Source organism: Phalacrocorax carbo, assembly GCF_963921805.1.
Source record: "Phalacrocorax carbo chromosome W unlocalized genomic scaffold, bPhaCar2.1 SUPER_W_unloc_1, whole genome shotgun sequence".
NCBI lineage: Eukaryota > Metazoa > Chordata > Aves > Suliformes > Phalacrocoracidae > Phalacrocorax > Phalacrocorax carbo.
The window spans coordinates 2,401,868-2,419,197 of record NW_026990243.1 but is presented as its reverse complement, the minus strand read 5'-3'; the positions used below and the strand labels follow the sequence as shown (position 1 = coordinate 2,419,197).

The 17,330-nt window shown below is 41.6% G+C and overlaps 1 protein-coding gene across 1 annotated transcript in view; it reads left to right on the top strand.

The window, feature by feature from the left end:
* The window catches only part of LOC135310807 (BDNF/NT-3 growth factors receptor-like), a 203,471-nt gene that overhangs the window by 33,011 nt on the left and 153,130 nt on the right, over positions 1 to 17,330 (top strand). Inside the window, exons 5-8 of the mRNA XM_064439796.1 lie at positions 4,010 to 4,164; positions 8,057 to 8,193; positions 11,086 to 11,218; positions 12,682 to 12,981. Of these exons, the coding sequence (XP_064295866.1) occupies positions 4,010 to 4,164; positions 8,057 to 8,193; positions 11,086 to 11,218; positions 12,682 to 12,981 (725 nt within the window). The remainder of the gene's footprint in view (positions 1 to 4,009; positions 4,165 to 8,056; positions 8,194 to 11,085; positions 11,219 to 12,681; positions 12,982 to 17,330) is intronic.

Here is a 17,330-nt window from a genome sequence, read left to right as displayed (position 1 = left end):
TGGTAATGAAGCATTTGTAAACATATATTTGTTGATTGTTTTAACATTACATTTTTATTCTGTGCTCTTTGGAGCAGAACTTCTATATCAGTATACATTCCAAAATTATGTAATCAAAGGGTAAAAAAAGAGAAAAGAGCATGTAGCATGCCTACGTGGCAGATATTGTTATATCTTATTTCTTTTGTTAAATTTGGGGCTCACAGAAAAGGTAGAGTTTTTGAATGACTTTGTGATTGGGGTTATTGGCACAGATAATAAGGCAGGCAGAATTAGTCTTTTGTATAAAGCTCTGATTAGTGAGTCTTCACACTGACTTCTCTCAGAAGAATTTCTAAGGCCTGGAGTTGTGCTGCTGTGTTAAAAATGTAAGAGAAGTGGTTGTCTTGTGCAGTCTTTGCTAATATGTGGGACTGCACAGAGCCTGCAAGAGCTTTAGGAGTGACAGAGTTGCAGGGGGACAAACAGAGGCTGCTCTCCTGCAGCTCAGAGCAGGGTCAGAAGTAGCCTGAAGCACCAGCCCAGGATTGCAGCACCAGCCTTGAAATCCTCAGCCTTTTCTGGTGTATGTTGTTATTTCAGCATGTGAGAAATTAAGTGAACAAAACCCAGTGCTGCAAACAAGGTTATGCCCCTTAGGTATGTTTTGTTGATAATTAAGTTGGTGTAATCATTTTCTTTGCAGCCCAGGAAATATTGTTTGCTGGAATTTTCTTTCGTAACTTAGTGATCGCTGAGCACTCTGATGGAAAGACTAGCTAATTGCAGAGCACTCCTGTTGCCATATGCCCTGCATGGGTTTGTTGCTTCTGAAGTCCCAGTTTCTTCATATGCCATATCTAGTCTGTGCCAAAAAGCCAGTGGGAGTGAGTACTTGACTGTAACATCTATATTTTGCAGTTGTCTTTGCCCCCTGGACTGCAGAAATGTAAGGCTGAATATTCTCTAGCTTAGGAGATGTGTAAAAAAAGGAAGTGACAGCGTTTTTTAAGGCATAGTCTGCTCTCAGTTCTGTTAGTGCTTTCTTGATATTAGTCTGCTGCCTTTAAAAGATTTAGTCTGAAGTACAGACCAGGCCATTCTTGAACCTCTCCATCTCAGGTGAACAGTTTATTTTAGGTTGTGGGTGAAGTAGGTGCTTATTAGATTTTTGAAGGAGAACAAAGTCAAATCCCTACATACCTGTTCGCTGAGATGATGTAAGAAATTGATGATCTTTCTGAAGAAGTTGGTTTGCTCCTGGGCAGAAGGAAAGAAAAAAGGACTTGGGACAGAGAATGACAGAATCAAACATTATAAATATGTGACAGGAATCATGGGAATGAATTTGATGAGGTAGGGAAATAGCACTTCTTGGCAAAACAGCTGACTGATGCAAAGTAGGTGCAAATCTATTTATATTGTTAATATCAGAATTAAACAATGGACGTTCAGTGTCACGGGGGTAGAAGCAGAGGACATGGTTACTGGGAGTGAGCCAGACATGGGAAAAATGGATGTTGTGAAGATTGAACTGATTAATATTTGAGGTATGGAGGCAACGTGTGATAGGGCCCAAGTTAAGAGAGAGATAGGATATAAAACTGAGATAGGGGCTTGGTAAAGTGTGGGACTGTAGAGATGAAAAAACAAATGAAAGTTAGGAAAGTTATGAAAAGAAAGGTTACAATAAAGTGGGATAAATAGAAGTCAGGGAAGGGAAAGAAGGGGGGGAGCTGAGCCTGGAGGGTGGAAAAGCAGGGATAAAACCAGAATCAGTTGATCAATTCTGTTGATAAGAGGAGGGAAGGAAGGGTATTGGAGGGGGAATCTAAGAGGAGAATGATGCTATAAATAGCTCCTGAGGAGCTTGTTCTAAATCTGACAAGCAAGTGTCCTGTTGGTAGCACACTTTTAAAGCAAAACATAAATGGATGAAAAGGTCAGACCAGGGTGAGGTAGGAAAAATTCTCCAGATACTGCAGAGAAGGAGATGACACTTTGAAAGTCATCTTCTTTTAGAACAAACCAGCTACATGTATAAAATTACAGCAAACAAAGTCTTGTAATTTCCTTTTACTAAGTCAGATTTTCTTTCACGTAAGAGTATGTGGAGGGCCGTCATAGCTGTCCAGCATCCTGCCTATGACGTGCCTGGCTCCTCGGGTGGGGTTAACACAATTTAAAAAAATGGAAGAAAAGGATTGCTCAGCCACATTTCAAGGGAGATTTCTCCTTTAAAGGGAATTTATTGATGAAACAGAAAATGAAAAGTAAATCTTGCTGTTTGGAAAATGCCCATTGTAGGTTTTGACCCACCGGACCCTAATGTTCGTATTCTGTCTTGCTATATTGGGTGTACATGGCAAGGTTTTGGTAGCAGAGGCTGCAGGGGTGGCCTCTCTGAGATGAGGCCAGTGGCTGCCCCTGTTGCTGGACAGAGCCGGTTCCACCTGGCTTGGCAACGAACCCACTGTAGGCCAAAGCTGAGCCAATAAGCAAAGCTGGTGGCTGGAGGTGCCTCTGTGAAAACATATTTAAGAAGGGGTAAAACTACCAGAGAGGCAGAAGAGGGGAGAGAGAGAAAAAAGGTGAGAAACAACAGTGTGAACACTGAGGTCAGAGAAGAAGGAAGGGGAGGAGGTGCTCCAGGCACTGGAGCAGATATTCCCCTGCAGTCCATGGAGACTATGGTGAAGCAGGTATTTGCCTGCAGCCCATGGAAGAGACCATGCCAGAGGTTATTCACACTGTGGCCCGTGGAGGACCCCACACCAGAGCAGCTGGATGTTTCCTGAAGGAATTGCAGCCCGTGGCGAAGACATGCTGAAGCAGATTTATTTTCTGAAGGACTGCAGCCCATGGAAAGGACCCATGCTGGAGCAGAGGAAAAGTATGAGGAGGAAGGAGTGGCAGAAAGGGACTGTTATGTACTGACTGTAACCCCTCCATCCTCCCTGTGACACTTGAGGTGGGGTGGGTAGAGTAGTTCTCCATGCAGTAGTCCTGTGAAAGTCCAGCAGGGGAACAGGTTGCATCTCTAAGGAGATGAATATTTCATGATTATTTGCACACTCATATACTCACAAGGCAGCCTCAAGCATTTATGAGTACAGATTTTATGAGCAACTTGAATTTAGTTTCTGTACATCAAAAACATTTGTGAAATTCTGGTAAGAATAATTGTTCTTATAATGAGATGCCTCAAGCAGTCACACACGCAGGCTTTATTGGACCTCATCTATGCTTTTAGGAGAAAAAGGAGATACTGGATCATTCGTTAGCTAAGTTTTGGGATGTTTCTGTTCCTATTTCAGTTGGGCTTTATTGCATTACATTTGTGTGTGGTTTAATTAAATTTTAAAATTAGAATTGGATAAATCTGTTAATCAGTTATTTAAATTTCATACAGCATACTATATAGCTAGATTATACTATACATTTCTGTTTCAGGGCCATGTTTTCAGTTAGTTTCTTCATGACATTACTTAGGGCTTTTACTGTGAGATTATTCCAGAGTGATGTACATGATGAATCTTTTAAGGTTGTATAAAATCCTTTTTTATGATTAGAGTTAGAATTTGCCTATAATACATGACTGTTTGGCTATATAAAGGATTTATCCACTTAACAGCAATAAACCTTTCCTAGAGTGGTCTGAGATAGCTGAGCAGAGTCTATCATACAAGAGCAGAATTTCTGATGTGTTTAGCTGTCATGAAATAAAATGGATCTTGGTGGAAAGCCCAGTTCTCCAGGCACTCCTGATTTACACCAGTGAACTGGAGATAGGAATTGAGACCCCTGTGTAATCTCTGATCTGTGGCAGGATGGATTCTTAGTTGGTGCAGACAGGGCTTCATTTTCTACAAAGAAACTGTATCTACTTACAGTTTGCACTGCATTGAGGTCTTTGATCCATACCTTTTTAAAGTAGAGTTCAACTTTTAGTTTTATCCACATGAGCACTTTGAAACTTTTTTCTATATGCATGACATGGTCTTAAGAAATAATTTGATTTTTGCTGTAGGATATTGGTGGACAATCCATTCAAGTGTTCCTGTGAAATTATGTGGATCAAGAAATTTCAAGAGACCAAGTTCTACAGAGAAACTCAGGATTTATATTGCATAGATGACAACATCAAGAGGACAGCCTTGTTGGATATGACAGTCCCAAACTGTGGTAATACTCTTATAACATGAAGTTCTTACTAAGATATTGTGAGAAAGGAAAAATAAACATGCTTTTTGACAAGATACCTATCAAGATGACAACAGTGCTGCTAAAGGAAAAGGTGTGGGGGAAATATTAACCACTCACCAGTCTTTCATGCCACTTGGAATAATTTTGGGAGCCTCACATGAAGCCTTTTTTTTTTCCTTGAACCTTTAAAAACATGCTGTTGTTCAAGTGCAGGAAAACAGAACATCAATTACAGACAACACACAAGAATTATATAAAATGCATGTGCCTTTACTGAACAAAATACTAGTGCTTCCAAGCTGAATAGACACAAGATTTTGCTTCCTTGGAAGTTTTTTTCAGATATCTCAGATTAATGAAATATTTTCCTTCAAAAATACAAAATCTACTGCTAGGACTACATGAAGGAAATTCAGAAAAAACATGCCTACTGAAAGAGAAAAAGTTAACAAATAGCTGGTTTTCACACAGATAAAACTCTGCATATGCTATGCAAAAGAGACATTACAAGCTTAGGTTTGTAGCATTTTGCAGGATATTATTTTCAGTTAGCTTATATGGATTTAGAAATGGTGTAAAAATAAGGCCATCCCCTTTGTTATTTGTATGCAACTTTGATTTCTGTATATAGCCCTGGGACAACTGGTGGAAGATTTCACCTGATAGTTGAAGAGATCCTCTTCCTCTGTGGATGGGGCAGAGCTCAGGTGTTTCTGATGTGATGTGAAGCCTATTGAAATCTGGAGTTTTCCAAGTGAGATGGGGTGCTCAGCAGCAGGCAGATAAGGAGAGCAGGGTTTCCTCATGGAGGACTGAATTGGATTGGGAAAGTTGTAAGCAAAAGTGAATGTCAGGAGGAACAAACAAATTCTACCTTTCTTCCTTCTGATACTGTAAGTCGGCAAATATAAGAACCCTCTAAAATTCAATTTGTAGTTTTAGAAAGCAGTCATTCTTTTTTGCGGTGCCGGGCGCACAGGGGATTGCTCCACCTGGTGTGTGCGCTGAGTTGCTCTACTACAGGGGTTATATGCAATCAAAATATACATATTCATTAGATTTCTAGGAAATTATTATCATACTCATACTGTTATTGGAACTCATTAACATATGCCAATGTCCTTAACGCATGGGCATTCGCATTCATTCGTGATCTTCCAGGGTCCTCTGGTGGTTGTGGATAGTCTTCCTCACCGTGTCTGCTGGTTGAACTCAGTCTCTGGGCATGCTCAGTTCATTTTTGGCTTGGTTACACAATTCTTACTGATACTAAACTAGCTTATTCTAGCACATCTCCCTTATTTATTCTACTCAAGGATGCAGTGTCTCCAGACTCCCTTCTATCTAATCACATATAGCAAGTTCTAAGACAATCTTATTTGCAAAGTATTCCAAGTATTTCAAACTTAGCTATGTTGCTCCAATTAGAGGGGGCCATACATTCTTTTGAAGCCACTATCAGGTATCACTTCCATCATTGCCTACTGAGCACCCTTCTCTCCGCTGGCTATATGAAAGGTGCAACACTCTGATTGCAGCTGCTGGTGGGTTAGAGCCATGGAGGGGACCTATATGGTGGGTTGACCCTGGCTGGATGCCAGGTGCCCACCAAAGCTACTCTATCACTTCCCCTCCTCAGCTGGAGAGGGGAGAAATTAAAGGCTCACGGGTTGAGATAAGGACAGGGAGATCACTCACCAATTACTGTCACAGACAAAACAGACTCAACTTGAGGAAATTAGTTTAATTTATTATCAATCAAATCAGAATAAGGTAATGAGAAAATAAAAACTAAATCTTAACACACCTTCCCCCCCACCCCTCCCTTCTTCCCAGGCTTAATTTTACTCCTAGTTTCTCTACCTCCTCCCCTACAGTGGCACAGGGGGATAGGGAGTGGGGGTTGCAGTCAGTTCATCAGATTTCTGCTGCTCCTTCCTCCTCAGGGGCAGGACTCCTCACACTCTTCCCCTGTTCCATCATGGGGCCCACAGGAGATAGTCTTCCACAAACTTTGCCAATGTGGGTCCTTCCCACAGGCTGCAGTTCTTCATGAACTGCTCCAGGGTAGGTCCCTTCCAAGGGGTGCAGTCCTTCAGGAACAGACTGTTCCAGTGTGGTCCCCTGTGGAGTCACAAGCCCTGCCAGGAACCTACTCTAGTATGGGCTGCCTCTCTCCATGCATCTACTGATCCTACCAGGAGTCTGCTCCAGCACTAGCATCCCACAGGGCCACAGCCTCCTGCTCTGATGTAGGGTCCTCAATGGGCTGCAGGTGGATATCTGCTCCACCCTTAACCTCTATGGGCTGCAGGAGGACAGCTTGCCTCACTATGGTTTTCACTGTGGGCTTCAGGGGAATATTTTTCTCTGGTGCCTGGAGCACCTTCTTCACTGACCTTAGTGTCTGCAGAGTTGTTTCTCTTGCATGTTTGCATGCCTCTCTTCCAGCTGCTGTTTTGCAGCATGTTTTTTATTCCTTTTCTTAAATATATTATCACAGAGGTGTTACCACCATTGCTGGTTGGCTTGGCCAGTCTATCTTGGAGCCAGCTGGCATTAGCTTTATCAGACATAAGGGAATCTTCTAGCTTCTCAGAAAAGCTACCCCTGCAGCCCTCCACTACCAAAACCTTGCTATGTAAACTCAATGCATACATATCCAGCACAGCAGATAAGCTGTTATTTGAGAGGATAAGTTGGAAGTCAAACTTGCCTGGAACTGTTGATGAGAATTGACTCATAATTGAGGGTAAGGATTCTTACAATGTATAGGACCTCCAAATGATGGTACAGTATCTTTTAAGAAATATCCAGTATGTTATTTAATTATTTTCTATGCAAATAAGTATGATGTAAGGTCTTGCATGTCTGTCTTTTGATATTCCTGGCAATATTTTTGAAAGGGGTCAGCTCCAAAATAGTATATAACATGTTGGGTTTTTAGAAGCACTCAGCATATTAGTGCTGTTACTCTTTTGAAATTTTCCATTGCTTTGGGTGCTGAAGAATGAGAAAAATGAGATATGAAGTGGTTTATAGATATGTGAGATAGTGGGAGAGTCCTGGTTCTTGCAAAAGCTAGGCTGGGTTACTGGTGAGTGGTACTATCTCACAGCTTTTCTTCTTTCCCTCTTTTTTGAGGGCAATAGCTAAGTCTGCTGAAGTGCCCTGGATAGCAGCTTTGTGTAGTCACTGATCCTCTCTTCTGTCATTTTTCTCCTCTGGTTTGATCTGTTCAGGGCTTTGTTTCCCTCTTGCGCACTTTGTACTTGAAGATCTAGGTTTTGCTCTGCTGTCTATGAGCTCCCTGTATGAGAGGGAGGGCTTCAGTCTCTTATGTGATACCATGGGGTAATGGGATTTTAATGTTAACTGTAGTAGAGAATAGCAGGAATATCTCAATGTCAATTAGTCCCTGGAAAGTAGAGCTATCATTGAAACTGCTACGACAGAGAGATATTAAATTTCCTGTGTTAAAAAATGGAGGATTTGGGGTTGTTTTTTTTTTTTTAAGTTAAAACCTGAAGTTAGGATAATTACTATTTGCCCACCTGAAACATTTCCCTCTATAATTAGCTTAATGTATTTCCACATGCTAGAATGTTTCCTTTGAATGTGAAATAAAGGAGGCCCAAAAAAATTTATGTAGCAGCCTAAGGGATTGTACTTATATATTTCCAACAATGCTGTTTGTACTCTCTTCCTGAACGATAACTGACCACAGTGAATTTTAAGTAAGCAGTGTTTTTGATTGCATTTATACATTTCCCATAGAACTGAGCAGTATCTATTTCTGGCAAACACAAATATCCATGTGGGGTTTTTTTTTGTGTGTGTTGTTTTTGTTTTGTTTTTGCTTGTATCATAGACTTGCCCTCAGCAAACTTAAGCAATTACAACATCACCGTGGTGGAAGGAAAGAGCATCACATTGTACTGTGATACTACTGGAGGGCCACCCCCTAATGTATCCTGGGTGCTCACTAATCTTGTTTCAAACTATGAGGTAAGTTTCATATTCAAATATGTGGCAGTTCAGAGACAACACATCTGCCAAAGGATGCAATAAAGCCTTGTCTCTAACTTTAACTTTTTATAAAAAATATGAAATAGTAAACTAATGTTAGAATTACATTTCTTTTCCAATTACTTTCAATCCATGGTGACTGCTGCAGTGCTTTTGGAAAATGGCAAACACTCATTCCTTGAGAAACTGATTTGCACTTCAGTTTTTGGAAGTTCTTCTGTAAATGAGAGTGCTGTAATTTCATGGAAGTAATGTAGCAAATCAGTATACTGAAGCTTAAGTACTTTCTTACTATCACAAATACCTGCACAGAGAGAACAAGTCCAATCTACTTTAACAGTGAGAAAAGCTTTTTCTCTCTAATTTTATTATATTTTTAGGCCAAAACCTTGGTGTGCTGGAACTTTGGTTGTAAATATTAATTACTTTGTGGTTTGTTTCATTTTCCTTTAAGAAAACAAAATAACAAGAGCATTGTGAAAGTCAAGGTTTTACTATGGCAAAATTTTCTTATGAAGTATGAAAATGTTTCCTCAACCCCTCCAGACAGTGGGAATTTTGTTTCCTGAGATCCTGGTATTCTGTGTACCTGCCTTAGACTGTGTGTGCAGTGGAGATATACTAAGTTCTTTCTGGTGGAGATGTTGAGAAGGAGAAGCATTTAAGCAGGTCTTCAACATGCAGCTGTTGACCTCCTAAATTGCCATTATTTACACTCTGCAAGATGCTCCGTTATTTACAATCTTATGGCATTGGTTCCCCTGCATTCATGAGAGTACAGACTGCCTAAAGCTTTCTGGTCTGTGCAAAGTGCATGATGTGTACTTCCAAAACTGTTCCTGCAGTATGGAAGAGATGGGACCCTGGGGTCTCTTAACCTCTGAACTTTCTTCACTGAGGTCATTACATTAGGCTTATGTAGAATCTGACTAGCCTGTCTTTCAGCTTTTTGCAGAGCTCTAGTTTTATTTTTAAACTTTTCTCTAATGTGTAAAACTACCCAAATGCATGAGTTATCAACAAGAACAAGAAATTAAAGCAGTTTGAGGAATTTATGCAGTTGTGGGTTTTTATTTTTCTATTTTTTTTCTTGAGTATTGATCCAAGACAAATGTGGGATACTGTTTGAAAAGTAAGATCACCTCACTTGTTAACCTTCCTGTCTTTCAAATGCCATGTTCAGTTTCCTTGGAGCTTTCCTGAAAAGCTCTTTTTAGCCTGACATGACTTTGTGAGAGGGGCTTATAATGTAGTTGTAGAGCACAGTAGTTTTTTTCAGTAGCAGGAGAATGAGTGCCTTTTAAAGCTCACTTGCTATTCATGACTTTCTGTGAGTGAGGTTTTTGGTTTCCTTTTTCTCTCTTCCATATCTTTGTTTCTGCCTCCCTTTTCTTAACCCCCTATACTGCTTCTGCCTGGTTTTCTTTCCTGTTTTACAAGGAGAAATGTTAGCAAAAGTGAAAACCAAAATTCAGTCCTGCAACATTAACCACATGCTCAGCTTTCATGCTGATGTATAAGTTGGTTAATATCAGTTAGACTTTTCTTGCTATATGTTTCGGCCTGAGCCTGCAGTTGAAGCCCTGTGCTTTGACTCCTGCTTTGAGGACTGCTCACCAATGAGAGTTGCACATGGAGAAATGTGCATCAGGGTGTTGGCTTTTCCACTCCTCCTGCCCATGTCACAGTGAAATCAATGGGACATTTGACTTAAGTAGAGTTAAGGTGTCATCTTGATGTTTAAAATTCTGGTCCTGCAATTGTGTATGCAGGAGTGTTCCTACATGTCCCCACTGTCTACCACTGGAAGTCACTGTGGTTTTACAGGTACAGCATATCATTTACTTGTGTTCTGTGCAGCATCAAAGCATATGTGTACGACTACCCCAAAAGGTGTTTTTTTTAAACAATTATCCTAATTGTTGTTTATTTTCTAAATTTATTTTGGTTCCTTTCCTTTTTAATAAAATAATCTTGCATTTTATGACAAAATAAAGTATGGAAATAGTAATTATTTGGCTGTCATTTTAAGGACCTAATTTAAGATAACGGGCTTTAACAACTAGCTTTGCTAGCTGGTATTACTTTTTAAAAATCTTTGTAATTACTTTTTGCTTTGTTTTTGTAATTAATTTTTGTAATTTACTTTATGCACTGTAGCATAGCTGCATATCTAATATAGCATTTAATGCACTGAACTTTCTGTAAATCATAGTTCTTCCCTCAACTAGCCTGTGCTCAAGCACAGTAAAACAGTGCTTGGGCAGCAGTTAAGTTAGTAGCAGGGACATATTGTCTTGTGGAAGGTTCCATGATAGCAAGAAGCTTTTAAGAGACATGGCTAAGGAGGAGGGAGAAGACATGTCAAGATGCAGTAGAGCTCAGAAGGCAATAGTAGAAGAGATGTCAAGATAAGTGTAAATGAAAGAGATAAAGGGAAGAGTAAAGCAAGGACTGAACAGAATATAGGAGGGAAAAAAAAGGTTAAAGATATTAGAGATAGACCATAGAAATCAATCATGAAACTGAAGAGAGGGATAAGCAAGGGAATGGTTGCAGAAAAAAACCCCATTTGTGTAGAGAGAAAGAGGTATCAAAAGAAGGGAGAAACAGTGATATGGTGGAAAAATTAATGAGTTTTGGGGGCTTTGAATCCACCACTACCAATGGTTGCAATTGGCTCTGTAGGTGTTTTGCATCTATTCGGATAAGACACCAAAGTAATACTTTGATTAATTACAGTTTGATACAGCTAAAAGGAAGGGAAAATGGAAAATGCTCTTGAACTGTGGCCAATGGTTCCCCCTCTCTCCATTGTTTCTTTATGCCATATTTGGCTTTGGCACATCCATATCTTTTGATCATTTGTAGAGTGACACAAGTAAGAATCCTGCCTCGCTAACCATAAAGAACATTTCATCTGTGGACAGCGGACTGTGGATTTCTTGCGTAGCAGATAATATTGTGGGAGAGGACCAAGCCTCTGCCAAGCTCACGGTATTCTGTACGTAAGCAGGCTAAACCACATTGGCAATAACTATTTTGGGTAGAAATATTTGTTGGGCATACAGGTTGTTGAAACAGAAACACCCTTTAAGCATGTGAACAATCTATTGCAGTTAATTCTGGGAACAGCCTAATGAGCAGTTGTTATTTTTACCTTTTTCTGCTCTGAGTTCTGCAAAAGTTATGTTTCTAAATGACTTATCTTCCAGTCTGAGCAATCTGTAAGTAAATGTCTGAAACCCCAAATATTCAGTGGTACTGTCAGTGTGAACAGGGTTGTAATGGTGTGGATATATGTACACACTATCTTAGGAATTAAGAAGCATGAATACATCAAAAGTAATAGAAATTATTAATAATAAACTACAAATTTTAAAGTTTTAAAAAACTAAACCAACAATTGCTTTGTTCAAAAATTAACACACTTGCATCATTTGTTCTGCCAGATGTAAATTTATTTGTCCTAGCTTTGATTAATTATTTGTCAGGGCCAAGGGACATGTAGTATAAAGCATTGTCTTCTTAGATCTGAGATTCCAGCCTGAATTTATTTTATGTGAAATATGTTTTCACAAGTTGCAACCCTCTGTTTAACTGAAGATGGGAATGGAACACTTTGTAGATGGAAAATTTTCTTCAGCATGTGTTCATGGCAGTAAACTTGAGGAGTCACTCTAGAAGCACTTAAAATGTTTTGTAAGTGGAAATTAGATATGTAATAGCTATGGAAAGGGACATAAACTAGAAATGTTTGAACAGTATAAATGAGATTGTGAGATTGTCATTGTTATGAGTATAACTAGATGAAATTGGATGCAGTTAAGAATGGATATCAAGGAAAATTTCCTAACAGCGAAATAATGTGCAAGGTGTTGAAATAGTCTCTTGAGGGAAAAAGAATCTGTAAACTTGAGGCATTTAGCATGTTTGAACAAAGAATGAGAAAATGTATAATAGAAAATGGTCCTTCCCTGACAGAAGAATCCAGGGAATGAAATCAGCTGTTTTGTCTTTGATTTATTTTTTTTTAAAAGTCACCTGAAAGTATGGATTCCTAGCTGAATATATTTCCAGTACTACTTGCTTTTGGCTGAGTTATAAATATTTTAAATACTGTTTTGTTCCTTCAGCACTCCTCTGTGCCATTTTTTCAGCACAGTAAAGCTAAAATTTCCCTATCTCACTTCTCAGTGATCCAGTAACTGAACTTTCCACACCTTGCAGAGTAAGTGATTTAACGGGGGTTCACATTTTGTCAGAAAGAAACAAACTAGTTTGAAAAGAATGGCTTCATTTCAGTTGTGAGCACAGTACTCAAGGCAGAGTAGGTGGGCTTCCTGTGTGAGTATCTTCCAAATAGGTATAATTCCTTCAAGTAGTGTATTTTAGCACTGATAATCTAAGAAAAAAAAAGACATTTAGGATATTCTGATGTTCTTATCTTTTTTCCCCCCAATATAGTTGCACCAAATATCACATTTATTGAATCTCCAACTCCGGACCATCACTGGTGTATTCCTTTCACTGTGAAGGGGAACCCTAAGCCCACATTGCAGTGGTTCTATGAAGGGTCTATGCTGAATGAGTCTGAATACATCTGTACTAAAATACATGTTATCAATCAAAGTGAATACCACGGCTGCCTTCAGCTGGACAACCCTACCCATCTGAACAATGGTGCTTATACCTTACTAGCAAAGAATGAGTATGGAAAAGATGAAAAATGGGTTAATGCTCATTTCATGTCAGTGCCTGGAGATGGTGAGTATAATTTTTTTTTTTTATGTTATAACAATTGCAGATTGACAAGAATGTGGAGACAGTGCTCCTGGCCAGCTTACCTGTTTTGGAGGAAGTTTTCTATAGGCATGTTTTTTCTCTGAATGAATGTCTTCAAGATTAGTTGTAAAACAATTTTTTTTTTTTTACACTTTCTTCTTGTTTATTGCTTTTCAAGGGAGGCCATGCTAGTGCTCTCTAAATCCTCTCTTTGAGTAACCATCCTCAGTGTCAGTTAAGGCTAGTAAGGAATTGCTGTTTCTGAAGTGTTATCTTCAGTCTCAGTTCTGATCCTGGAAAGCACTTAATACCAATTCAGTTGCTCTGCAAGTTTTCTACACTGTGTACAAGTGCAACTAGGCAGTGTATCCAAGGGCACAGGGAATATGCTTATGTAGCATCTAGTACGTTGATGAAAAATCAGTAATGCAGTGCAGTGAGTTGATGATAATGTACTGTGTAGGACACTAGAGGGAGCTGGATAGAAAACGAGTAACCCAGAGGCAGGGTGGACCAGTTCTCAGGTCCTCACAGGCATTTAGACATCCAGTTCCCATTCATTTTGGTGGAGGTTGGGCATCTGCATGCCTAGGAATATCTGTGCTCAAGATGTTTATCTTGAAATGTATGCATCTTATGCTGCTCTAAAGGCTCCAGGTCAGACCTCCTAAATGCTATGTGAGCAGTCTCAAGGTAGACTAATTCACTGAACTGCAGGGACTGCTGTAAGTAGTTAATGTACATGGTGGTTCGATGTTTTCCCACATCTTCAAAACCATATTTGAAGTGACTGTAAAAATATGAAGACGTAAATGTAAGTGCATTGCTGTATGTGGGGGAAAAAAAAATGAGTGGACCTTGAGTGGAAATATAGGCATGGTTTTCTGCAAATAATTGCAGAATCATAGCTGAAAATATGAGCATGTGTATACTTCTGGCTTTTTAATCATGGGATAGAAATAGAATCATAGAATTGTTAAGGTTGGAAAAAACCCTTAAGATCATCGAGTCCAACCGCTAACCTATCACTGCCAAGTCCACCACTAAACCATATCATCAAGCACCACATCTACCCTTCTTTCAAATACCTCCAGGGATGGAGACTCCACCACCTCCCTGGGCAGCCTGTTCCAATGCCTGACAACCCTTTCAGTGAAGAAGTTTTTCCTAATATCCAACCTAAACTTCCCCTGGTGCAGCTTGAGGCTGTTTCCTCTCATCCTATTGCTTGTGACTAGGGAGAAGAGTCTGACCCCTGCCTTGCTACAACCTCCTTTCAGGTAGTTGTAGAGAGTGATAAGGTCTCCCCTCAGCCTCCTCTTCTCCAGACTAAACAACCCCAGCTCCCTCAGCCGCTCCTCATAAGACTTGTTCTCTAGACCCTTCACCAACTTCGTTGCCCTTCTCTGGACACGCTCCAGCACCTCAATGTCCTTCTTGTAGTGAGGGGCCCAAAACTTCACACAGTACTTGAGGTGCGGCCTCACCAGTGCCGAGTACAGGGGCACTATCACCTCCCTGGTCCTGCTGGCCACACTATTCCTGATACAGGCCAGGGTGCCATTGGCCTTCTTGGCCGCCTGAGCACACTGCCGGCTCATGTTCAGGCAGCTGTCAACCAACACCCCCAGGTTCTTTTCCTCCAGGCAGCTTTCCAGACACTCCTCCCCAAGCCTGTAATGTTGCATGGGGTTGTTGTGACCCAAGTGCAGGACTTGGCACTTAGCCTTGTTGAATCTCATACCGTTGGCTCTGGCCCAACGATCCAGCCTGTTCGGGTCCCTCTGTAGGGCCTTCCTGCCCTCCAGCAGATCAACACTTCCACCCAGCTTGGTGTCATGTGCAAAGTTACTGAGGGTACACTCAATCCCCTCATCCAGATCATCAGTGAAGATATTGAACAGGACTGGCCCCAACACTGAGCCCTGGGGAACCCCGCTCATGCCTGGCCGCCCACTGGATTTGACTCCATTCACCACCACTCTCTGGGCTTGGCCATACAGCCAGTTTTTAACCCAGCGCAGAGTGCACTTGTCCAAGCCGTGAGCAGCCAGCTTCTCCAGGAGAATGCTGTGGGAGACAGTGTCAAAGGCCTTACTAAAGTCCAAGTAGACAACGTCCACAGCCTTCCCCGCTGTGCTGGTTTTGGCTGAGAAGGGGTTAATTCTCCTCACTGTGGGGGTCGGCTACCTTTCCAGCTTCCCGAGCTCTGCTGCGTGGCGGGGGGGCTGGGAGGGGCAGGGCCATGGTGGGGGCGGCTGACCCCAACTGGCCAATGGCATATTCATTGCATACCATGTGACACCATGACTAGCATATTAACGGGGGGCAGTTTGCGACTCGTGAGTGGCTGCATCGTGTGCGGTTTGTTTTGGCGGTTCATTTCTTCTCCCCCCCCACCACCCGGGGTTTTGCACCTCTCGTTATTCTCCTTTACATTGCATTTTCTGTTGTTGATTCTTTTAATTATTAAACTGTCCTTATCCCAACCCATGAGCGTTACCCTTCTGATTCTCTCCCCCATCTACCAGTGGGGGAGTGAGCGAGCGACTGTGTGGGGCTGAGCTGCCGCTAAACCATGACAGTATTTCTGGTGCCCAACGTGGGGCTCAAGGGTTGGAGATAATAACAGCTGCTGGTCACAGTGCCATGATCTTGTTTTTGCAGTTGGTGTTAAAGATTGATGTTGGTTTGTTTAGTCTGCTGTGTTCTGCTGTGATTAGTAACGTTTTGCCTATGAGATTTGTTATACAAACACTCGTTTTCTGCTTTATCTGGTGTTTGGGGTTTTTGCTGAAACCGTTACTGTACTTTGGATACCACCTTGTTGAGGCAATTAGCAATTATACCTCCTCCTCTGAGAGATTTTATATGGAGGAAATACAGAATAGTACCTTTGCAACTTTGTTCTATGATGTCTGTGCCTTTGTTACAACAACGTTTTTGCATCTTGAACATCCCTGGGTGGTTAAGGTGCACTTATTGTTAGTTTTTGGGCAGGTTGTTTTGGTTTTGACTAAGCAACTTAAGAATATCACCCAGAAATCTGCCCCAAGGCTTGATAGTTACGAGTGGCAGGGCATTTGGGATAGCATGGGCAAATACCTAGGGCAGTGGGCACCCTCAGTGTTTTGGAGTTTCACCCCCGAACAAGTGCAGAATCCTAAAAAACTAGTAGAATATTTGGAGGAAGTATGTTGTTATGCTGGGAACTCCAGAGAGACACAGATCACTGCAACGTGCTGTGGCCTGGCCCATGCATACTGAGCCCTGCTCAACAACATTCAGTGCTCCCAAGGGGAAGAGAATGTCTCTGGATTGAAAGGCAAAGTGACTGGTACTATAGTCACACCAGCCCTGACAACAGGCACTGCAGCCACTCAAACCCCACGACAAGTACTGGAGCTGGCTCAGAGAATCAACCCGTACCAGTATCAGTTGCCCCCATACACAAGATGAAATATTGGAAGCGGACATCAACTCGTTTAGAACGGGATGATGAAAAAGCAGGGCCATCACAAAGAGAGGAGGAAGAAGTCATAAATGAAATAGAGACCACCCGATCCCTGTCCTTGAGTGAGCTGCGAGATATGCGAAAAGATTTCAGCCGTCGTTCAGGTGAGCATATTGTCACCTGGCTGCTCCGATGCTGGGATAATGGGGCCAGTAGCCTGGAAGTAGAGGGAAAAGAAGCCAAACAACTGGGATCCCTTTCTGGGGAAGGGGGCATTGATAAAGCAATTGGGGAAAACAACACAAGCCCTCAGCCTCTGGAGGCGACTCCTGTCTGGAGTGAAGGAAAGGTATCCCTTTAAAGAAGATGTTACATATCACCCAGGAAAATGGACAACTATGGAGAAAGGCATCCAGTCTCTAAGGGAATTAGCTGTGCTTGAGGTGATTTATGGTGACCTGGATGATCAACGGTCATCCAAAGATCCAGATGAAGCCGAGTGCACACGACCCATGTGGCGGAAGTTTGTACGGAGCGCACCATCTTCGCATGCAAACTCATTGGCAGTAATGTCCTGGAGAGATGACGAGACACCAACGGTGGTAGAGGTGATTGATAGACTCTGGGATTACGAAACAAATATCTCTTCCTCGCTCGTCTCTGCTGTGGAGAAACTAGCCCATGAGGTCCAGCAACTCAAAGAAGGTATGTCCTGCTCCCCACCTGTACCGAGTAGTGCCTCAGCTGTTTGTTAGGAATAAGCGTCCTTTTGCTCAAAAGAGACAATACACACAACAGGTTACCCTATGGTTCTACCTGTGTGACCACGGAGAGGACATGATGAGGTGGGATGGCAAGCCTACCTCGACCCTAGAGG